This window comes from Panthera pardus, unplaced genomic scaffold (genome assembly GCF_024362965.1).
Source record: "Panthera pardus isolate Hobbes unplaced genomic scaffold, ASM2436296v1 HiC_scaffold_24, whole genome shotgun sequence".
In the NCBI taxonomy this organism is placed as follows: domain Eukaryota; kingdom Metazoa; phylum Chordata; class Mammalia; order Carnivora; family Felidae; genus Panthera; species Panthera pardus.
The window spans coordinates 94,262,150-94,286,526 of NW_026526810.1; the positions used below are offsets into that span (position 1 = coordinate 94,262,150).

The following is a 24,377-nucleotide window of genomic DNA, read 5'->3' on the forward strand; positions in this document are numbered from 1 at the left end:
CACCCTTTCAGGAGAGCCTGAAATGTGTGGGAGAAAGGAGAGCGTTGGGATGAGCCAGGAAGGGGGAGGAGGATGATATGATTCAGTGCCTTCCCTTTTCCAGAACCTTGACTGTGGTGAGCAGCTGGCAGATCCTTTGCCCTGACACCCTTGGCTGGCTCTTCTATTGGTATTACAAGGCAGACTTTTAAAAAATATGCAGAAATAAATAATGTGGGGAAAATACCTTGTCCAAATGAGAATGGTACTCCATAAATATGCTAATAACATTGTGGAAGGTTGGCTCAGGGAGGGGCTGAAAGATCATCCACTGAGCTATAATGGCTTTTTCAATGTTGTACCCTCAGCTTTTAGAGCGTGGAACGTGGTGGGCACTCGACACATACCTGATGAATTCATTCATTCATTCATCTAGTCCATTCCCCTTGTTTTGTACATGCAGAACCCAGTGTTATCCAGCCACATAATAGGTTCTCAGCTTGAATTTCTAAATATAATGGAGGTACTTAGAATCTTCAGTAAGGACTTCAAGCAATCAGTGTTGCTTAACCAATGTCAGGACAGAAAAAGAGGTCTCATGAGGAGTTCTGGACACTGAAATCTAATGATAAAGAAGGCGATTCATATGCCCTGACCCTCCAGAAAATAAAAATGAAATGCATGAAAGGACAGGAAAGTCCAAGTTGAGTCTCAATCAAAGGAAGAAGATTCTGATTAGGGCCGAGAGAAGCTTGTCCGTATAAGTAAGGATTCTGAAAGAGCAAGGAAGATACTCTTTTTGGTACAACAGGCTATGGGGGAAATTTATCTCTTGTAAATCTGTGAAACACTATCAAGTAATCAGAGATATTTTTCATACCACACATAATATGCTAAAATGACCCATGAATGTCATTAGATTGGCTAGTACTTTGAGTTGATTTTTCCACTGGCAGTGTTGGTTTACATTGAAGTATTCTTACTCTGGCAACTAATAGCTAATATTTTTGTAGCACTTCACACTTTGCAAAACCCTTTTATGTGCATGAGATGATTTGACTTTTTTGAACAATTCCAAGATGTAGCCTTTGAAATCTACTATTGGGAGAAACCAAGGCACAGAAAGATGATATGACTTACTACCCAAATCCCAAATTCTTGTCACTCTAGGAGACTGCTCTTTGTATGGTTGGTGCCTACCTCAACATCAAGAGAACTAGTGCCCAGCCAGCAAGTCAGAGCTGGGTATAAGGCAGTGTCTCTTAACCTTGAATATGCACACATGTCTGGCATCTTCGAATACAGATCCTGGTTCTCTAGATCTGTGGTAAGGCCAGAGAGTCCAGCCTTTCTGACAAATGCCCAGGTGATTCCAGTGCCGCTGGTCCATGGATCTAGAGCACAGTTTTTGCAGTTTGTGAATCAGTTATGCTCTCACCAGTGGCATTTCCAGACTAAGAGAAAATATGCTCCGAGCCTCCTACAGCTGATTCACATTCAGAGAGGACCTCCAGCTGGCCCCTGACCCTCTCTTCCTACTCAGCAAGAGTGAAATGGCTACCGCAAGAAGCAGGTACCATTGTTCAGGAGTAAAAACATGTGTCTCAGGAGTCTTTGGATATTTCTGCTCACATACCATTCAGGTTGGAATTCTAGAAGCAAAATATCATTTATTTTACTTGGAAGGCAGGGCAAGAGTGATAAAATCCTGAGCGGAAGAGCCTGCACCGAGGTCTACTTGTGAATCCAAAGCAAACAAGGCTGGTTTGGTAGGAGAAGCAGTGATTTGTATGTTGTCTTTTCAGAGCCACTTGAAAAGTAAACAAGATGCCCATTCCTTGTGGGCATCTTTTGAAGACCAGGCAGAAATGGCATCCAACCCTGGGGAAGTTTGCAATGTCCAGGATGTGGGACAGAGTTTGGGGTGAACACTCAGGCAAAAAGATAGCCCAAGACAGTAGTTCTCCACCTGGCTAGCCATTAAAAGTACTCAGGTGCATTAAAAAAGTATGAATGCTCCGACCCCACTATACAAGGATCTTTCTATTACTTCAGTCTGGAACGGAGCCTGGACATCAGGATTTTTTAAAGGCTCCAACAGCGCCCATTGTGCAGCCAAGGTTAAGAACCACTAGCCTGAGGCAAAAATGTGGCAAATGTGTCCAAAAAATGTCCCAGGATGGGAGGTGGAGTGAAGAGTTTGTATCAGTATATAACACAGTGAGTTTGGATTATTTGCAATAGTTATGTTCTATAAAGTCACGGTGAACACTGAATTAGCAAATCCTGAACCATTGCTCCTGGGGAGATACAGGGTTATGTTCCTGCAAGTCTCAGAACATTTTCATCAACTAGTCAATACATCACTTTGTTTCATGTGTGTTTAAAGACATCTTATGTGATACAGGTTGTCGCTGCACTGACCTGGAACTCAAGGCCAACAGCACTGTGACTCATACCTGAATGAAGCTTACCTACTCCATCTCGTTTCTCTCTAAGGCACATCACAGCCTTCCTGCACTTAGGAACCAAACAGCACCTTAGCACTACTACACTCGGGGGCCATTTTATTTATTTATTTCTAAATGTAATATTTTTGAGAGAGAGCGACAGAGAGTGTGAGCGAGCATGAGAGGGGGAAGGGCGGGAGCAGGGGGAACACAGGATCTGAAGCAGGCTCTGCGCTGACAGCAGCTACCCCGAAGGGGGGCTCGAACTCACGAACTGGACTCAAACTCGTGAACCATGAGATCATGTCCTGAGCCATAGGCGAACCCTTAACCAACTGAGCCGCCCAGGCACCCCAGGGGTTGGGGGAGGCATTTTAAATAGCAAAATCACCAAAAAAAAAACACCAAAGTGAGAAAAACATGGCACTAAACAGACCTCGGAAAGGACACCCATTTACAGGATAAGAGCGGACACAGGAAGGCAAAGAGTAGTGCCTGTTGAGCCTCAGTTGGGAACATGTGCGCCAGAGACTCAAAGTTTTTGCCACTCTGAGCGTGTGCGTGAATGACCATAACAATGCCACATGTATTGATTCGGGGCCTACAAATAAAGTTTAGCAAATCGGTGAATTCACAAATATGGAATCTGTGAATGCAGAGGGTCACCAGTATATGACCTGTAATAGCAGAACACACACACACACACACACACACACACACACACACACACACACTATACAGTTTGTGTGACAGGTGAAGCGGGACCCAGAAGTAGACAAGGAGCAGGGGGACCCGACCCGTGGATCTGAGCTGGCCATCTGGGTTCGACCCAGCCCTCTCGGTCACTCTCTGACCCCTTTCTCTTTGACTTCGGATCCAAAGTCTCCAGACAGCCCTTCCCATCTTATCTCCAGTAAGAAATGAACGCTGTTCGATTCCTGTCCTTAAATGAGAACAGTCCTGGGGCCTGAGTTATGCCAGGAACCTTGTGCCTGCAGTGTCTCTGGAAGTCTTTTATTGCAGGACTGATTTATAATACCCAAGTAGATGAGTTGAGAGCAATTACGTAAATGCTGTTTCTCTGGGGTGGAGAAGAACAGTACGGTTTAAGTGAAAAATGCAGTACCGAGTCAAGAATTCAAATCGTGATGTGTAATTACAGACCGCAGTAAATCAATTTTACAAACAGAGTACCAGTATCACCATGTTTCAACACCCACGGGGGCTGGTTGTGACAGTTTGGAATCCAAGAAGATACCAAAGGTGAACTAAGGCGGGAATTGGGATGTGTGAAGCCTCAATAGCTTGTCTTGAATCACATGGTGATTCAATCAAATATAATTAAGAAGCCAGGAGAGCCTACACCATCCAATTTCTCTTAATTAACAACAACAACAAAAAACATCTAATTAGCAATGTAAGCTCAAATTGTGGGTTTTTTGAATGGTTATTTATGTGTATTATTACATTTGACATTTAGATTGAATGCTTTAATGAAAACAAGAACCAATTCCCTAATCAGTCAATTGTCCTGCGAGCCACAGCACTGAGAAACTTGGGTTCTCATTCTTCTATCAAGTAACTAAGTTAAGCATTAGTCGGGACCACATAATACATCTCTGTTTATCACCCTTCTCCTCAAACTAGAAAGAAAAGGGGGAAAAAATATATTTTTGCTCAATCAAGGCAAAGTTCAGAGTCTCGCGCCCGGAGAGATCTTGGCACCAGTCATGCAGTCAGCTGAGTGGAGGCCCTGATGGCAGGATTTATGCATCTAACTTGACTAATGAGTGCCATGGCATTTAAGAGCCACCCTGCCGTCTTATCTGGGAGACTTTAGGTTCCAGCGGCAATCTTTGCCTGTGGTTCAGCTCAAGGTAGGAGTTCATAGACAGGGTTAAAAATATCCTTTGTTAGCCCCTTTCAAGGGGTTGACCTGCATCTTCTCTGGACCAGTGTCGCTAGCAGTGTCAGGATGTAAAAGGATACCCTGACGATTTGTTCAGCGACTCTGCCATGGCCTCGGGACTGATGCTCCGGTGTGGGGGGTGGTGGGGGGACTTAGTTGCTCAATCACGAAACCCTGGCTGTTTGCACTTCCACATGAGGATTACTTTTCCAGTACCCATGCCCAGTTAGCAGCCCTGAAGTTGTTAAACACAGGATGGACAATCACATTTTGTAAACTTCAGCAGCACTTCCTGGATAGGCGTGTGAGCTCAGGTGAGCACATCAGCAGTGACAATTTGACAGTTATCTTTTAAGAAAGGGGTAGGAGGGAAGTTTTGTCATCGGACATCTATCTCTCTGAGTTTCTCCACTTTCTTCCTTCAACACAATGACTGGGGCATTTTTGTGGATTAGCTGGAAAATGAAAAAGGACATACCCTCTTAAATCCACTCCTGGCCACTTGCTTGACTCAATTATTTACTCTGCTTGGTGTCATAAACAAAATGATTCAAACTCTGCATCTCTGTCTAAATTCATTTCTGGATTTCATCTCTTTACTGTCTATGTGGGTAGAAGTTCCATGGACAAGCCTCAAGGTTGAGTGCATATAGGTATAAATATAGCTAGGAAAAGAAACATAATGCAGGAAAGTAGAAGTTACCCCACTATACAGGAACTTTAGAAGTGGCTGGCTTGATCCCACAGTTCGTTGAATTGGCTTAAACATCTGCTACAGTTGTGTCAAATTCTTCCATATTGATGTCATTGGTTTTGATAGAAGGGAATCAGGATCTGGGCAGTTTCCTTTTAGGACTGCTTGATTTGAAGTTAAACCTGTGGGTAAGATTCAACCAATTTCTGTAAAATGTGTATACTGGCTTCTTGTCTAACTTATTTCATAAATAATGACAATATAAAGTCAAATAGCAGTTATCTAAAATAGATTTTCTACTGGATGACACCCAGTTTTGCCATTATAGAAACCGACAAAAGAGGACAAATGAAATGTACCAAAGATTAATGCAGCAATAAAAGTCTGCCAGAAACATCCTAATTTACTTCTTAAAAGCCCAAATGTTTAAGTGATAATGTGAAGGCAGAAACATACATCTTTGCTCTGCCCAAAGGCTGAGCTGTCTGTAGAGTAATAAGAGCTGACATCAGTGACAAGGACTCACATTATTGAAGAAACCTCTCCAGGTGCTTTTCCCTGCATCAGAATACTTTCATTTCAATACTGTATGGAAATGAGATTTAATAGGGAAAAGGAGATTTAGCAGTGTGTATTTGTCAACCTTTCTGTGATGTTCTTTGCGGTTTCATCTGCTTCCAGAGTCTCCCTTTGTTTTGTTTTGTTGCTTAGGCAAGTGTACGTTTTCTCTTCCCAGAGAGTGTGTGGCTTCCTCTTTGGGCTTGTCGGGAACACCCTGTCCACCAACCACATCTTTCCTTTGTAGCATGGTCTCTTTTCTTCCCCCAGAATGAGGTGGAGTCTGAAGCTGTTTGGGGGAATCATCTTCTGGTGTCCAGATGTTGTGAGCACTGCTTTTCCAAACCTTTGAACAAGAAGCAGAGAGCAAGCATGCAGAGTTGAGGCATATAACCTTCTAGATTTGCTTTTAATCTATTCCCTGAAGCAATGATGGCAGAGCATGTTAATTTTAACCTTAGTCATTAATCCCTTCTTCCCCCCCCCACCCCCCACCTTTTACACAAATCCGTACTTGGCCATAAATATGACTGGTGTTGTCTTTTTCTTTGCATGATGTCACTGATCAAGTACCCTGGTTTTGTTTTGTTTTTAAATGTATTCTTACAGTACTATTAATCTTTTCTTCCCCAAAGATTCCCACTACAGGGCCTCTGATTACTGGTTGTGGCACCACAAAACCAACTAAAGAAGAGGAATCCAGGGTCTAATATCGTTTCACCACTGAGTCTCTAAAATGTTGGCTTTTTTTTTTCCTTAAGCAAATGCCTGGAATCATTCATACAAGTGGTGTTAACAGAACTCCAGTCTTTGAAAATGGAAAGCCTTTTGTAGCCATTCCTTAGATGCTCTGAAAGTACTCTCAGAAGAAATTCTTGGATGACACCTGAAAGATGCCTGATAAGCAGGCCTTAAGTAACTAAAGGGATGAACAGAAACACTCCCCTAGTAACTTGGAGATGATTTGATTTTGTAGCTGGCAGTGGGTTGAACTTTTTCTTCTTTAAACTTGACAAGTATCAAACCATCTTTTACAGCACAATTTAAGAACTACATGATACGAGCCCTCGAGTTGGTGTATTCAGCAAAGGTTCTACTGATACTCCGAATTTCTTGTGGATGTAGGTTTACTTTTGGATGTAGGTCTAGAAGATACTCTGAAAGTACACCGTTATCAGCTTATAAGTAGCATATTCCCTCGGCTTTATCATGGTATGGGGATACATGCAGCATGTACCTCCAGAGGAGGGAATTGGCTACGACCTTTTAATGTTGGAAAGAAATTTGAAGTTCATATTTTAAAATAATATATAAATGCTTAGTTTCCTCATTCTTACTTTTTAAAATCCCTAAGTCAGAATGAGTTATTTTTGCAAAGTTTAGTCACGCTTGCAATTGGACTGAGTTTTATCACGAGCGTCTAGAATTTGAACATTTTAATGAAGCACAAATGTCTCTGTGAGAAGGGCATCTTGTCGAATTAGAAATGGAGAGACTGGCTTAGGAAGAAAAGAGATGAGAAATTCAAATCCCGACTACGTGGCTGTGTTCATAAGGACGTGATGAGGATGTGGAACTCAACCTCGGGTTGAGAAGACAAACTATTGGGTTTGATGAAAGGGCGTGACATTAGGAAAATGGGAGTATTTCCTACCCTTATTCAAAAAGAAGTCAACCTCAATACTCTAGATTCCAAACTCTAGGACAAAATGTTAAGCCTGTAAATAGGTGGAAACATATTGGTAGCGATGAAAAGTGATGGTTGACGGAATTTGAGGCAAGGGTATAACTGAAAGGTGTGCAGAGGACTTTGAGGATGGGGTTCCTGAGGCTACCTCTATTGCCCATGAAAACCTCAGTCACCAAAGCAGAGAACAATAATCATCTCTATTATTTATTGAGTTTTGGCCTCAGTCAGTAACATATAAAAAGAAAAATTGGCGTCCCCGTAAAACAAGATTTGCACTTTGAATCTGTTGAAAGGAGAAAACATGACAAAAAGAGCTATGAATTCAGCAGCATGTAAATTAATTTATATTTTATTAATTTTAATACTCTGCATGTATATAAAAATTATTTGCAACACAATATTTCATCTATTAACAGTGTGGTGCGTATAGGGAAATTAAAATATTTCCACTACCCAGGGGTCCACAGTTCATACCTTGGGAATTATTGAACTACCTTGCAGGGGGCTTCCAGCTTTGAAATGTTAAGAATCTATGTTCATAATAATAATTCAAAAAAATTTTTTTCTAAGTTTTATTTCTTTAGTTTGAGAGAGAGTGAGCGTGAGTGGGGGAGAAGACAGAAAGGGAGGGAGAGAATCCAAAGCAGACTCTTCGCACTGTCAGCGTGGAGCCCGATATGAGGCTCGATCTCATGAACTACAAGATCTTGACCCAAATTGAAATCAAGTCTGCCACCTAACCGACTGAGCTGCTCTGGTACCCCATAACAATACCTTTTAAAGCATGAAATGCATAAATTGCATTCAGTGTGTAAGTTTAAGTAGAACAGGGAAGTATGCAATGTATCTTTGAAAGATCTGCATTAAAGTTTGTTAGGATAAAGTTTCAGTGTAACAGTGGAGCTTCCATTATCTGGATGGTTCGCTTATGGGGATCACTTCTTCTCTCCTTGACTGTGAGGTATAATGCCTAACCTGACAGTGAACCAAAGAGATAGTTGGGCCAGTATCCCAAAACTTCCTCTTCCTACAAACCCTATCATTTGTCACATTAGAAAGCACAAAAAGTAGTTATACCTAATTTTCTTAAAAGAGTCTATCCCCGAAAGTCTTTTGCTGAATTTTATTTCAGTAACTAAAAATTGAGATGAAGTCAAGTTGGTCAAAAGAAAGGGGTAAGAAATCTGATTTCCAGGCTTTCAAGAAAATACTTCAAAGAACAGAACCCAGAGCCAGGTATCGTATTTTCCTCTAAAAAGGCGTTGAAAGGAGTCTCATTAAAGATAGTCTCGAGATGAAAAACAAATCATGAGGTTAAATGAGGTCAGAGAAGTTGGCTAGCCAAGAATGGTATGACAGAGTTTACTGCCAGATTAGAAGACCCTCTGTACTCACATCACACAGCTCCAGTGCTGTAGCAAGATTATTTTTAGCTGTGTTTTGCATATTTCAACTAGACTTATTCAATAGATATTATTAATTTTTGGTTCACTTGAATTTACAAACGATCCCCTAGATTATAGTATTCTATTGACGTACATACACATACACACATGTATATGTGTACATACTTGACATTTCCTATAATAAAATATAAGCAATATTGAATCTGTATTTCCTTCTAAAATTAATAAGCAATATTGAATCTATACTGTACACAGTATGAAGTTTTAGCTTCAGTTTTTCAAGAGCAGAAAGAGGCACAACCTTGTTCCCCTGGGTAGTTTTTAGTAGGATTTTCAATGTAATGAATCTACTCTGAAACATCCTGCCCCCCACCTCACCTATGATAAAGTCACAAATGCAATGTAAACTTAGGACTTCAATTCTGCTGGAAACTGCCAATTTCTAATCTATACTGAGATCTTTTTTTTCAAGGTGTACTTAATTCTGCCATGTTCGAATACACCTGGGGGCAGCTTAAGTCTGAATGGAGCATTGGTCGTTGTCTGCTGCATAGCAGTCCACAAGCGAGAACATTCGAAAGGTCTGCTTCTAGCTAGAGTCATTCTGGGACAGCTAACACAGAAGACTGTTTTCACTGCTCTCCCTCCCTACTCATAGGAAAAGGAAATTTATTTATCTGTTTATTTCAATATCCATTTTCCCTCTTCATCCATTTATCACCACTTCAGATGAGTTCTTTCGGTTAAAAAATGGAGTGATGGGACAACCATCGATAACCTGCCCCTGGCCACCTCATTAATTCCATGGCGGTGTGGCCTATCTTCCTGCGCTCTGCCCATGGCATTTATTATTTCCTCTGCCAGTCCGTGCCAAACAAAGTACTCTAGCTCACGAGGTAACATGAAAATTGGCTTTGTGGCCAAGGCCTCCACCTCTACCTGAAGATCTGTCTTCACCCCAATATGGCACTGTTGGCAGGTCACCTGTCACCGGCTTCTGTCTCCTTCCCACAGGAAGCCAAGCCTGTATTGCCTGGGGCTTTGGTTCTCCTTGGAGAAATGAGGCATTTGCCCAACATGACTCTGCTCTTATTTAGGTGTGGCATCCAGCCTGGGTCTAAATGCATGGCCCTCTCTGCAAATCAGAAGCTTAGTGGGAGGCATTTTGCTTGGTTGAAACAGTAGGTCGGCTCCTAAGGAGATCTTTCTGTTTCGGTGCCCAGCTGCGGGAGTCTTTATGATACAGACAGGGTGGGGCCTTTAGTAGAAAGTTACTGAGAAAAGGCTCTGGCACCTCAGGTATAATTGATTTTTTTATTAGAGGCAGAGGCCAAGTTTATACCACATCCCCTGTGACATCAGTCAAGCTCAGGAATATTTGAAGACATGGGTGTAGGTTTCTGTGATATATCCCTTTAAGTCCCATTAAGTTAGGTACCTACTTTGTTCCATTCTCAATAACCAGTGGATTCCTTGGATACTGACAACCTCCCCAAGGATGCCCATCAATGGGGAGGCAGTGTGGCTTTTAAGAAAAGTTTAGGGGGAAAGAAGCAAATTGGCTCCATCCAACAATGGAATTCAACTGCTTATTCAACATGTGGGGTATTGTTCTCAGTATCCAAAGGTGGGGACTCTCTTAGCAGGGTTACTACCCGTGATTATAGATTTACTTGTCACCTCTAACAAGACTAGGTGCTAAAGCACTTCAAAGCTGCGTTTCTCTCTTTGGCAAGGCCTGTTTTTATGGTTTCAGGCTTACTCCAATCCTGGCTATGAAGAGGAGCCCCCATTTCTGCTTGAGGCACACCTGGCTGGCACATTCGGAGCATCCACCAGATACTCTGAAATGGTTGCCAAGGTACCAGGGAGCAAAGATGTTTAAGCTGGACCATCCCAGCACTTGGTGCAGGCCTAAACAAGTCTGCCCCATTTTATATAAATACTTAGACAGGCATGAAATGGATTTTCTGGATGTCTGGCTTTCCTTCCTGTTGGCTTCTCTCTTCATTTTTGCTGCTGCTTCCTTTTTATTTATTTTTTTCTTTCTGCTTTTTTTTTTTTTTCTTTTTCTCTTGCTACTTCTGATCCAACCAGGTAGCAATGCATTTTCCAGGGAGCCTTTTAAAATAGTTTCTTCCCTAGTCTATTTAGTGGAAAGGCAAGCTATTTCAGCCTGTCAGGGTCAAAAAAAAAATTTTTTTTAAACAATGTTCCCTTTGCGTTTTTTAAAGTTCAATGAGAATTCCTTGCCTTTGATAGAATCTACCTAATGTAGAAATTTCCCAGGTTGCAAATGATAAACTCAGCAGTTTATCTTGTTCCCCTCCTATTCTGTTCATAAAGAAGTGTCTGACCCTTCTGATTGCCCCCCTTTCACACAAGCTGCCCTCTGGCCATCTGAAGCCACATGGAAACATTGACAACAGAGGTGTGAGCCTCATTGTTCTCGGGGCCTGGCTGATCCCAGCTGACCATAAGCTACCTTCCCACACCACCACTGTCCAAAGACACTTTCTGGGAACACCCAGCCTTTTGGCTCTGGTCTTTATCTTTCAGTTCAGGGCAAGGTAACCTACTGCCCAGGTCTTTGTGTGGTGTGCTACCACACCAGAAACGCAGTTTAACCAAGAACAGAACTTCTTAGACTGGGATGTCAGGTCTGCTGACTAAAAAACACGGAGATTAACACCAGCAAAGAAGCGCTTGTCTGGACTTGGGGGAGCAAATACCTCACTGTAGGGGATACGGCCTGAGATGGAACTTAATGGCTTCCCTGAAAAATGTTTAAAAATGCATGTGGCTCAATTCCATGCTAGCGCTGCAGCAGTCAAAATAAACTGGGCCTGTGAGGGACCAGTGCTTGGAGAGAATGTTATGAATAGACTTATTTTGTGAAGCTGTCACTTAACACGCCCAGAAAAACCAACCAAGGGTACCGTCGGCTTCCTCGGCATTGATTTTGGTTAAATCCCTCCCTCGAATGACCTCCATTTAATTTGGCTAGTTATGTGAGTTTTGTTGCTTTTTCCTAGTTTTCTGGAAAAGAAATTAAACACGGGGGCTACGCAGATGTTGCCCGCTGTGTGGACGAGTTAAACATGCTGGTAAAAACCACCCCCAGCTCACTGAGCGCACCCCACTGGCTTCTGAATGAAAGCCTTGTTACCTGGAAGTGTTTTCAAGATGAAGTTTGGCATTAACCTGTGAAGCCGAGGGAAAGAATCGGCCCTTTCACACACAGCTACCAGTGTCCCACACGTACCCTGAGGTCCGGGTTAGTACGGCGGCCCTCGCTGAGCCTGCACCCTTCCAGAGCTGATAGTTTCCCCTGGTTCCTGGTCGGAAGGACGAGCCCACCTTCTAGCTCAGCCCAGCAAAGATCCCAAATGGTAACCAGCCTGCCTTGCCCTCTAAGAGTCCACCCTAATGACACGGGTAATGTTGGGTTTTGTGTGTTTAAAAAAAAAAAAAAAAAAATGTGCAGCGTATGTTCTTTTTACTCTTGGCAGATGGCCACTTTGCCAGGCTGTCAAGCCTCACCTGATTTATAGGCCTACTGCCACAAATCCTGATTTCTAGAGTTAGAATGAAAACCAGACCCTGACCCACAAAGCCTAAGGCCAGATGTGTGGGCACTATAGGTATAGTCTCCCTGGGGAAACCCAGCCCAGCACAAGGTCCAGACAGCAGCCCTTGAAGGGAAAGCCCCTGCCAGGCCTGTATTCAGCCTGCGGTGACCACCGATAGAGTCGTCAGACAGGTTAGCATCATCTCTCAGGGTTAAAAGGTATTGTGGGTTCTCTGTGGCCCAGGCTAAAGGGGGGGGAATAACCTATTTCATTTTATTTTTTTTTTCCAGTTCTCTCAGGCCAGGCACACCACAGCCCTTTGAAACGATCTGTGTCCCTTACCCCACCCATGAATGTGCCAAACCAGCCTCTAGGACATGGATGGATGTCTCATGAGGACTTACGAGCTAGAGGACCCCAGTGCCTCCCATCCGATCATGCCCCCCTGTCTCCACAAAGCAGTGTAGCCTCTTCAGGAAGTGGTGGGAGTGAACACTTAGAAGATCAGAACACTGCTCGTAACACATTCCAAGAAGAAGGTAGTGGTATGAAAGGTGAGTGACTGAATGAGAAACCACTGGGAACAGAGTTGGCCCCTTTATTTGGAGTTAGAAGGGTAAAAAGAGAGGTAGATAGTGAGCAAGAGAGGAGCCCAGTTCTCTCCCCAGGCTTATGCATTGGACCCATCCCTTGCAGAGCTTCAGGGTTAACCATTCCTGGGATTCCCCTTCCTGGGAAGCCTGGGAAGCAGGAGCCAGAGCAAGAGAGGTCAACACTCTTTTTTTTTTTTTTTTAATGCAGGGACTTGTAGGCAGTTAAATGAGTCACAGCTAACTGATAGGATCTACTATTTGCACATACATTTCTCAGCCTGCCCTGTTTGTAAAGGCGCTCAGCTACTCCAGCCTTCTACCTCCTTGCTGTGGCCAGGGAACCGTCAGTAATGTAACAAAACAAACCACAGGATCTTTTTTTTTTTAGGTCTTTCTTAATGCAGAATCATAGTAGTGCTTCCTTTCTCTCTCCCTATTCCTTTGATATCCAAAGAAACTTTTAAATTCTTTTCTCTGCATCTGTTTAAGGGACATGAAAAAAATACCACTGAGAATCTCTGACAGTATTTTAAGCCTGATAACAGATTTGCATACAGGTGATAAAGGCCTTTTTGTGCAGCATAAATAAATGTTTGTACATTGCCCTGTAAATCTGTCCTTTTCTTAACGATACTCATCAGGAGACAGAGACTTCCCAATTACCCGTGATAGGTTCGAAGAGGATATGTGCATTTTGTATTTTTAGACGCTAAGTTGTTCAAGGTCTGGGAAGTCCTTAGGGAAGGATGCTCATCAGGGACACACTAATATGTTTTCGATGGAGAAACAATAACCAGTCATGCTTCTGGGAGTACAGTGCTGAGGGGGGGTCTGGGAGCACCCCCTTTGCTGGCATCCATGGTGCTGAGGTTTTGTGTCTCTGACCTTCCCTTCAAGAAGGATCAGTGTTGACAAAGGAGGCTGTCTACTGAGTCCCCTCTCTGCCATCACAGTGTGGCACAGAAAGACGCCCATGACCACCCAGGGGCTGGCTATGAGAGAGTACCAGGCTGAAACACGGAGCCTGTCCACTAGGGGAATGAAGTGCATTCCTCAAACGTTCCTCTCCCTCAACTGCAGGCCTGTGTGCTCCCATGCCACCCCCACCCCGTGATGAATGCCCAGAGTGAGTGGGATGTGTCTTGATGCTTTTCTTCTGCTGATACAAGTGGGTCTTTAAAGGTGTTTAACAGGCAGCACAAACAATGGCTCATTTTGGCATGGAGGGGATGTGTGTCCTCTTTCTCTTTCACAGTTTTTGAGGGAATGTGTCATAATTTTGGAGATGTAGCAAAACTCATTTCTGAGTCCACGTTACGTGGTTGTGTGCTCAAGCGGCTGAGCCCCAGGTGACGGGTAGCAGGTGAGGCTCAGCCAGGCTTTAGGTAAGCCTGCAGGGCATCTGTCACTGGGTCACCGGAGCACCTGAGGGACCAAGGGAGGCAGGGTCAGCCATTGTTCTGGACTAGCTTCTTCCCAGGCGAAGTGGAGTGTCTGGTGGCACGTTTCTGAGAAAACATATGTGCGATTCTAATTGGTAACTGAGGGAAGGAGGCCTTGGCCTTTGTGTTCAAGGGCGAGGAGGGTCCTGTGGGAAGGCCGTTCTCTAGGATACAGACCTCTCCTAGAGAGGAATGCTGGTCCTGTCTGGTTATAAGAGGGTTGCTTTCTTTTCTTTTTTCTTTCTTCCTTTTACTTTTCTTTCTTTCTTTTTCTTTCTTTCTTCCTTTTACTTTCTTTTTCTTTCTTCCTTTTACTTTTCTTTCTTTTTCTTTTTCTTTCTTTCTTCCTTTTACTTTTCTTTCTTCTTTCTTTCTTTCCTTTCCTTTCCTCTTTCTTTCTCTTTCTTTCTTTCTTCTTTAATGTACACCTTCAACATTCTCCCAAAGTAGTTAAAGGTATGCTCACTGTGTGCTGTCATGGTGAGGTGAGAAAACAATAATGAGAGCATTCTTTTAATGTTTTTATTTATTTATGAGAGAGAGAGATAGAGACAGAGCACGAGTAAGGGAGGGACAGAGAGAAAGGGAGACACAGAATCTGAGGCAGGCTCCAGGCTCTGAGCTGTCTGTGCAGAGCCTGACGTGGGGCCTGAACTCACAAACCGTGAGATCATGACCTGAGCGGAGGACGGATGCTTAACCAACCGAGCCACCCAGGCACCCTGCGAGCACGTTTTTAAAGAGAAATGAATGAGAGGAAAATTGAACCAATTTCTTATTGCTGTTTTAGAATAAAAGTCAAAATCAAAGTTCAAGGAATATCCCATATATAAGCTTCTTCTATTCTTTTCTTCAGAATTGATAAGAATTTTCTCCTCAGAGATTCTTCAGTCAGAAAGTGATGCAGATAAGTGCTTATATCCAAGAGTTTCTTTATAGGCCCAAGGGATATGGTCAGAAAACAAGCTATTTGGTGACCGGATGAAACAGTGGACTCTTTCCTATGTATATCCACCTTCTGCTGACCTATTGAACTGCTTGCTCCAAAGAATTGGTTTGGGATTCAAAATATAAAGTCCATAGCAAAGCAAAGGGCAAAACATATTTGAATGAGGACATGAGAAACAATGAAGGATTCTGTTTGTGGGATAAGTGTATTCACAGTTCAGCTAATAGGTCAAGCAGTAGATATGTCCATACCCCAAAACAGTAAGCATCCAGAGTCAGGGTCCAAAAGCATCCAAAAAGCCACCCCCTGGCTATGCCTGGAGAGGTCTTCTCTAAAAGGCCACTGCTCAACTCTGTCAGCAGAGACTATCCAGAGTGGCCTTCCAGGACGCACCCAGGAAGCAGCCCTCACCATGCCCAGCCTAAGAGGTTCTCATTGGATCCCTACGTCCAAGAGCAGACGCCCGTTTTAAGTTTCCAAATTAATTCATACTTTCTGGGAAATGAAATATGAAATCTAAGGCTGTGCTTCTAAAAAGAGCCAGCTCTTCCTCTCGAATTCACATCTCTTTCTTTCTTGGGACCAGGTCCTCTGGCAGAATTATCAGCCCTTTGAGGCTACTTTCTGGTCCACCTCGGGATGCCATCACTGCATTGCTATTTTCCTACATTTAAAAAAAAAAGTCTAGTATATAGAAACAACAAGGTATCTGCGGTCGAATTTGGAGGAGTTCCAGATCTCCAGAAGATGCATGTCAGCCCTCCCCCTACACCTTGGGAAAAGGATAAAAAGTCACCAGAATTGAGCTGAATTTAGTATGAATTCATCTTTCTTGCCAACAGCTCTGCATACCTTGTTGAAACATTGTTCATCTATTCCTTCCTTTTCATCTGGACAACCTGCCAGGTTTGGCTACGAACCGTCCCTTAGGAATGTGCCTCTTGGGTCAAAAGTGTGAAATAAAGCTCACGGCCCAGCATTCTTCTTTTTAAGATTTTCACAAACATCGATCTCTCCCTCTTTTGTCTTGGTGTCAGCACACCCTGTCAGGGATCGTCACGAAGTTCTCTCCCAAGTAGACCAACTTGTGCTCTCAGAGGATTAACATCATCTGTCTGCTTTGCTTTGTTTTTCCTTTTATAGTAAATACCCATCCTGAAGATGTAAGTCAGCTCCAAAGCACAGATTGGATGTCCCTCAGGGTAGGGATCTCGGACTAATCTCCGGGTAAAGCAAGAATGGGATTAGCTACTGAAGTAGAAATTAATGAACAGAAGTGGGAAACAGCAGGAATATGAGAGTTCCCCCCGCCCCCCGCCCCTTAACATGCCCTGTGGAGGCTACTGGTTATACATGTTTGGATCAGATATGCTGATTGTGGTTTCTAAATTCAGTTGTCCTTGTTTGCAGAAATGTCACCGTAACATTTCCCAGGGGAAGAATCCCAGATTCATGATTCCCGAGTCGATACTCAGTTATGTCCTCCTTCCCCTTGGTGCCAACATGAGTGGAATGTGCTCTCTTACCTCTTCTCTCATGCAAAGCCTTCAGGTGGCCGAGAGGAGAAAAAAGATACTCCCATAATTTCCTGGAAGGAGGAGAAAATATAGAAGAGCAGAAGTCCATTGGGGGAGGGAGCATTCCTGCCCCTCATTTTAGCACCATGTCCTCGGAAATGATGTGTAGACGCAACGCACAAAGACTTCTCAAAAGGCCAGCGCTGTTGATGAGTGATGTGGCTGTGTTCTACGGGAGCAAAGAGAAAAAAAGAAAGACTTATTAGGTTTTACTTTAGTCCTTATCAAGTCAGTTGACTTTTAAGCACCTGCTGAGAGAGGCTTGGGGCTAGTTACTGGGGAGACAGAGAAGAAACAGATTGTACCTGCCTCAAGGGAGTCCTGTCACATGAACAACAAACAGGTACCTGATGCAGGTGTATGGCTGTGAAAATGTCTTGTCTTCGGAGACTTGTGCTGGGTCAGACAGGCACCAAGGAGGTCCCTAATGCAAAGTGGAGAGAAGTCAAGGAAAGTTCCTGAGGAGGAGAGTCCTGGAGCTGAGTCTTGAAGCATGATTAAAGTTAGCCAAGTATATAAGGGAAGGGAAGGGCATTCTGTGCAAAGGGAGAAGAATACATGAAAGCATGGTGATGGGACAGGTTGACTGAGTGCATCTATGGCTCAAGTGTCACATGGGAAAGAAGTCTGGGGAGAGGGGAAAACCAGATGCTAGGCTTTGCGAAAGATCTGACATTGATAGAAGCTGTTGAAGGCATTTAGCAGCAGAGCGACCTGCTTACGTTTGCTCATTAGAAATCAGACCCTAGCAGAAGTGTTGGGGGGACATGGAGGAGGGGATGAGGGGCAGGGGAGTCTGGACTGGGAAGCCAGCTGAGAGGTGGGGGATATTTTAGTGACTGAGGAGGAGAACGAGGTGGGACCAAGGCAAGCAGCAGCAAGAATGGATTCAAAGGAATGTGTCTGTGTGGTCTTCGTGAGGTAGAATTGAGACAGCTCAGAACTGAAAGTGCGCTAGTTAAATGCAGATGGTGCTCCGGAGCAGGAGGAATTGAGGATGATGCCCAGGTTTCTGCCTGGGACAGCTGGATAGCCCATGGTATCATCTAAGGCAAAGAGCATATAGAAGAAACAGATTGAGGGCCATTGTGAAGCATGGGGAGTACGAGAACCTACAGAACTTTCCAGTGGAGGTGGGCCAACACTGTGGTGCACCATGTTCTTCCCTGGCACAGCCTCCCTGAGCTCTGGCTCCTCTCCTCACCTGCACAGGTTGAACATTCTGCCTACCTGTAGGGAAACTCACATGGGAGACTCCCTTCCAGATTCCTGGCTAGTAAGGCTCATAGATTTGGGCTCCTCCGAGTGAGAGGCTCCATGACTTTCTCATTGCAGTCGTCAGTGTGAAAGGGGTAGAGGTTACGGTCTGTTTCTCTTGATATATGCTTCAGCCTCACCATAATGGGTTAACATTAACTGGGTTGACTTATGATGTGTTGCTGTTATATTAGTACAAAATATGGAGGTAACTGAAACTGTTACATTGTTTGTCTATAGACATAAAAAAGGTTAAGAAGGAAACTGTGGCTTCAGGAACCTTGATAGAAACACAGCAGTTAAGAGTGGAGGGGACCAGGGACTGCGAAAATAGGCTTAGGTTGCCTTTTCTAGGGAGTCTTTCTTAGATGAAACGTAAGTAAACTTTTTTTTTCCACAGCAAAGGAAATATATTGCCTAGTCTGAAGTAGCCAGTTGTGGGGTTTTGAGTTGTTTTTGAAATGTAAACCTCTGAACTTCTGCCTGTCTTAGAATGAAATTAGAAAAATTATTGAGAAGTGTGATTCTCTTAAAGACAAAGAACCCCGACAGACACCTTCTTGAGCAAGATTGTGAATACAGCATTTCTGAGGGTCATAAAGGTGTAAGTGACAGAGTGGGAGGGAGCTGAGACACTCTTCTGCATGGCTGTCATGGCAACAAGCCACTGTTTTCTGAATGTTGACTTTCTAGACGCTGTCTTGAATTCGTCTAACTTCAAGGCCAGGATTTAGTAAATTTACCTTACTTTCTTTACTCCCAAATACCAGCATATAGCCTGCATGGATACATCCTAATGGGCTCAGATTGTGTCCCCTCTTCGAAGGTAGGCAGAAGGCTCCTTGTCCTTGAAAAGCAAATTTCCTGGATTCCCCCAAATTCTAAGGGTCATGAGTCTTTTAACCACCCTTCCTTGCCAAGTGTGTGTCTTCTGCTGCAGTGCTTTAAGAACTGTGCGGGCACGTAGAGGGTAGCTTGCGACGTGGAACCCAGCCGCTATTTAATGACGCAAAGCAAGCTGCGTGTGGAAAACCACTTATGAATGTCACGGCTAACGGAAACTGAGAAATTGAGTCCCTGCACTTGTATCCAAACCCTCTAAGTGGGTATTTCACTCAACCTGTTTCTTCAGAGACCCACACATGCTCCCCATCAGCATGGAACCCCTCCTGGAGGCCACCATGGACACTTCCCAGGACTGAGGAGCGTGCTCACAGTTCACAAGAACCATAGACCAAGGCGCCTTCTTCCTTTCGCTCAGAGGCTAGAACAGCACTGAGCTGTTCATTCTGCTCTGGCCAGAAAGAGACAGGCATCAGTAATATCGATGATATTCCTAGACTTCTGCTTTGGATTTGAAAGGAATCTTTCCCCTCTCGCTTCAACACTGAAGAGTTAGCCTCTTCTTACCCCTCAGTTGGCTCACTCCTCTCCCTCAAAGACCAAGGATGCAGTTGTTTCCTGGGAAGAGAGAGAGTTGTTTGAGAGTAGCCTGGCTCTCTGTGGTGAATGGGAGTTTCTCTTCTGTCTGCAGGTACCAGGACCACCACAAGGTGAGGCTCCTTGTGGAAACCAAGGCTGTTCGCGTTTCTCTCTTCCAGGAACGTTTTACTCCCTGCCCTTTATGATGCTTCCCATATTGAGCCCTTCTGCAGTACCGGTTCCATCTTTCAATCTTGTGGAGCCTCTTTGTTTGTGAGGCAGGTGCTGCATGGCCTGCTGAGTGGTATTTGCAGCCATTCCAGCAGCAAATATTTGAAAAAAGCAGCTCAAGTTCTACTTGGAGCCCAGCCTCTGTGTGAGCTGTTGTGCGCACCACAGAACCCCTCTGTGGCTGGTTTGTCCAAACTCTAAAAGGGGAAATAGAACTCAGCATAATTGGAAATTGATCCCATTGGTAAAGACCATCAGGTACACAGAGAGCATGGAAAAGATGAGTGTAGCACTGTGCCCAAAAAAGGCCTTGTGAAGATAAACCACTATGGACTGCAACAAGATCTAGAAGGAGCTTTGTGAAAGACGGACACTGAGCACAGGGGCCACTATCTGTACATAGTGCTTTCTCCTAGAAACCTGCTACCCTTCAGCTTCCTCCTCCTAGTTTTCTTCATGGGCTTCTCTTCTCACACCTTCTCATGCTCCCAGGGCTCCATCTTAGCTCACCCCTGTTCTCATTCCATGCTCTTTCCCTAAGCGACCTCACCCACTTCCATGGCTTCAAGCCACCACCCACCACGTGCTACTGACAAGTTCTCCGGCTCAGACCTCGCTTCAGAGATCCTTCTAGTTGACTTTTCCACCTGGATGGCTCAAAGGCAGTGACACTCAGCCAACATGAAGTAGAGCTCACCATCTCTCCCTTGCCACCCCAAACCTGCTGCCCCCCTGTACTTTCTGTCTTCCCAAGCTTGAAGAAGAAGAAGAACCACCAGTCTCACTCACATTCCCTATTCCCTGATCTTCAAGCGCTGTCCATTTATATCCTTTCCTTCTCACCACCGCCCTTCCAAGCCATCTCCAAGGGCTTCGGTTCATCTCCCAGCCTCCACTCCCACATCCCCTCGTCCAGGCTTTACACTGACAGCCGTCACCTTTCTCACATACTCATCTGATAGTGCCTCTGCTGCCCAGATTTCAGCAGTGCCTCATCACCCAAACATGAGGCCTACTGTCCTTGTTTCAGCATTAGAGATCTCAATCATTGGACCCCTGCCTATTTGTCCCACCTTGTTACTTACTATCATTCACCCAAGTGCTTGCTCAGCCCCAAATGCTCTCTTAGCTCTGTGCTTGCTAATATGCTGTTCCTGCCTCCTCAGATGGCTTCCTCAGTAGGTCTGCCCAGTGATTCCAGGACTGCTGCTACTTTGAAGCTATCCCTTACTCCCCAGGGCAAATCAGAATGCACATTCTCCCTGCCTAGAACTCTGTTCTGTGCCTGCCTAGAACTTTGAGTTGACTTAGCACTTCTCCTTCAACTATTATAAATGTTTTGTGTGAGTCAGCTATTCTCTTTGGATTAAAAGTTCCTTGATGGCAGGGACATGCCTGGCCCCCACAGCAAACTTTCAAAATGTTGAGCAAATATGAGGATGCTCACACTTGCCAAGGAAGTCAACCCAGCATAGAGCAAAAGCATCTTAATCTTTCCCACACTGCATAAGAGAGTGACTTTCTAGTCGTCTGGGATCTCCATTGGCATGTCGAGCAGAAGCAGCCCAGATGAAGCTAAATGGCTATGTGCCAGCCAGAGGTGGGAGCCCAGGAGGCACGCATGACATCAATCACGTATCTGCTCCCAAAGGAAATACCCCTGCTTGTCTGTGTCTCTCAACCGTAGCCACAGCTTTGCAGAATGAAAAACCACAATATCTGAGGTTATATGAGGTGGTTCTTAGCTTTGCATCCAACCCTGTGGCACCTGGTACACAGGAAAGGACCTGAACTTTTAGCTCGACTTTGCCTCTGGGTAACATCGTCACAGAATCTAGCATCCAAGTCGTTGGAGTTCCTGGCTTGAGAGGAGTGAAATGGTCCGGGTGCTCTTGCTTCTCTGGTTTATTTCCCTCCTAAAGGAGTTTTGTTTTAATTCCTGGCAAAAGAAGGTACCTTGTCTCCAACAAGGGGATGAAAGATTAGTAGGCTATGTTCTTAAGAACTGGGATTTCTTCTTCTTTGTTCATCAGTTCATGTTTCAGGAAGGAGAGCTCTTCAAGCACACAACACCGAGCTAGGCACTGAGACACTCGCTATACAAGCAGAGTCAACATGTGCCTGCCTCAAGGGAATATACGGCCAAGAGGAGCTTACATTTCCCAGCAACATTATCTAGAAGTAACTTCTCAGGAAGGCCTAACTCACCGTGTTGTGTAGGAACCTTTTGTAGGAAGACAATTCCCAATGACCCGCATTTTGACTAAACAGGTGAGGCAGGCCCTTCCAGCCCTCTAATAGAAATTCTAGTTGTCAGATATTTTGTGGAAAGGAACTAGTATTGATTGGAGTATTAGTCTTGACAAGCCCAGACTTGCATCCCGCTCTCCCCAACTCTTAAAACCCTACATTGTCCTCTTGGCATATAAAATACCCAGTTTTTAACATGATTTAGTAGCTGAGGACTCTGTTTTATCATTGGTGGATTTTGCATGATTCAACTGTAGGGCACCCAGTGAAAATCTGGCCCATGAGATGCTCTGTAATCTCTGCAACAGATTTTGCCCAAGTGTGCCTTGGGGTTACCCAGACTTCCCTGAATCATGATCAGTGAGTTTTCTGAGCAGCAACTTGGGGCTTTTCAAAGTAGCAAACATGAATCCTGGTGCCAAAGTTGTTAACAAGTTATTGGCCCAAGAGCCAGAGCTGTTGTTATTTGCCTGGTCACTCTGCAGACGTATTAGCATTGTTTCAGCAACAACAAGACATGATGGAGAATAAAGTCTGGTAAAACAGGTCCAGGATGTCGCAGGAAGGACAGCACCGGAGTCCGAGCTGGCAGGGTCTGGACTCTACCGAACTACAGTTTGAGTCGAGGAGGATGTTAGGGGTCCGTACTATGTGCCTGGGGAAGCCTTGTCTCTGTGGTTACTGATGATCCCAGAGGGACCCTCTGCTTGTCACTGTAGAATGAAGGGCCTCCAAGCACAAAATCAAGCCTGTTTTTGTTCCCCCAGGGGGCCTGAAATCAGGGCCTGATTTCAGAGGAGGCCAGGTTTCTTTAATCAATCCCAGTTAACTACTTTAAAAATTGAAAATTGGAAGGTTCCCACTTACTCTGGAGTGTTTGTCAGTGCCTCAGAATAAAGCACGGGGAAATAGACAGTATATCGTAATCAACATGGTTAGTAATGGGTAACACTTTATAGGAAACATGAATAACATTTACCCAGTGCATCAACATTTCTAAGTACTTTGCAGTCATTGTTTACCCAGCCCTAGCACTAACGGGCTGTTTGGCCCTCATCTCACGAGAAGTTGATATGACATAGGAAAAAGCTAGGAATTGGGAGGCCTGGTTCTAGTCCCCAGTTCACCACATACTCCATAAACTAGACTTAATGACTTAATTTTGCCATCTGTAAAATGAGCAAGGAGTGGAGGAAGCTGATTCTAGAGATTTCTCAAAGATCCCATCAGCGCAGAAATGCTAAAGAGCATGCACAAGGGCTTTGCTTTGGTTGTACTTAGCAACAAGGTGATAACTCTCATGAATTCTGATACTATTTCTATTAATTTTCCCAACTCGAGAATCCCAGATTTGGGCTTATTTCAGATCTGCTTTGGAATTTCTATTATCCTATGGTCTAAGCAATCCCTGGGTCCTTCCAGTCTTGGTACATTTGTCGTCAATATTCAAGCAAAAGGTCAGAGACACATCCAGATACATTCCATAACTTGGAGAAGTGGTCAGCGGACACACACACACACACACACACACACACACACAAGTGATAGTTTGGAGTCTAGGATGCCCTTATTCCCACTGGGGCACAGGAAGGCAGAAGAAGGATTAGGCTAAGAATGACAGCAACCCCACCCGTGGGTCCTACAGTTGCCTGGTTTACCTATCACTGTGGAAGCAGAGGAAGCAGCATGTGGAGAGCTACACTGAACCTAGAAAGAAGTTTTCTTTGAGATGAAGACTCATCATGCGTAGTTTTAACATTCTAAGTCAGTTCTCTCCAAATCAAGGGGTTCCTTGCCATAGTTTTGGTCATGAATCCCTCTGAGAATCTTATGGAAACTATGGATGATTTCTGCCCAGAAAAGTAAACATATTTACAAATTGGGATATAATTTTAGGGAATTCCTATATGCCCTGAAGCCCATGCACCCCAAGTTAGCCACCCCTAGTCTAAAGTAGTATAAGGGAGCCCAACAGCAGGAATATCAGGGCTAGACCAAGATTTCAAAGTCCAGAATTTGCTGCCAAAATTGAATTGAACAAGTAGTAACATAAAGGGTTTTTTTTTTCTTTTTTTCCCTCTGACCATCACCCTCCTTTCCTTTCTCTATTCCCATATCTTTTGTCATCTCTTCTCGTTCCCTTTCAATTTCTCTCCCCATCTCTTGCACATCTTGCACCACAGATGTTCCAGCCTGGTTAAAAAGCCTCCGCCTGCACAAGTACGCTGCTCTTTTCTCCCAGATGACCTATGAGGAAATGATGGCCCTTACTGAGTGCCAGCTGGAGGCTCAGGTATGTGCTTCAAGGGACCATCCTCTGAGAAGGTGCCCCAGGTGGAACCTGAAGTTGAAGCCCAAGATATACCTTGTTTGGACCCATACCTATTCCCACCTAGTA

At 44.3% G+C, this 24,377-nt stretch overlaps 1 protein-coding gene and 1 long non-coding RNA gene across 6 annotated transcripts in view; one reads left to right on the forward strand and one right to left on the reverse strand.

Annotated features, from left to right (window-relative positions):
• SAMD4A (sterile alpha motif domain containing 4A) overlaps window positions 1-24,377 on the forward strand; it is a 214,434-nt gene that overhangs the window by 147,728 nt on the left and 42,329 nt on the right. For 3 of the 4 annotated variants that reach the window (XM_019451755.2, XM_019451756.2, XM_019451760.2), the window contains 2 exons: window positions 12,549-12,812; window positions 24,163-24,272. In XM_019451755.2, coding sequence (XP_019307300.1) covers window positions 12,549-12,812; window positions 24,163-24,272 — 374 coding nt within the window. The remainder of the gene's footprint in view (window positions 1-12,548; window positions 12,813-24,162; window positions 24,273-24,377) is intronic. The other variant, XM_019451758.2, reaches the window with a different exon arrangement.
• The window catches only part of LOC109268449 (uncharacterized), an 84,239-nt gene continuing 65,444 nt past the window's right edge, over window positions 5,583-24,377 (reverse strand). Inside the window, exons 5-6 of one of the 2 annotated variants that reach the window (XR_008417201.1) lie at window positions 16,769-16,988; window positions 5,583-5,936 (exon numbers count right to left, since the gene is read on the reverse strand). This is a non-coding gene — a long non-coding RNA (uncharacterized LOC109268449). Of the gene's footprint in view, window positions 5,937-14,807; window positions 16,989-24,377 lie in introns of those variants that run through there. The other variant, XR_008417200.1, reaches the window with a different exon arrangement.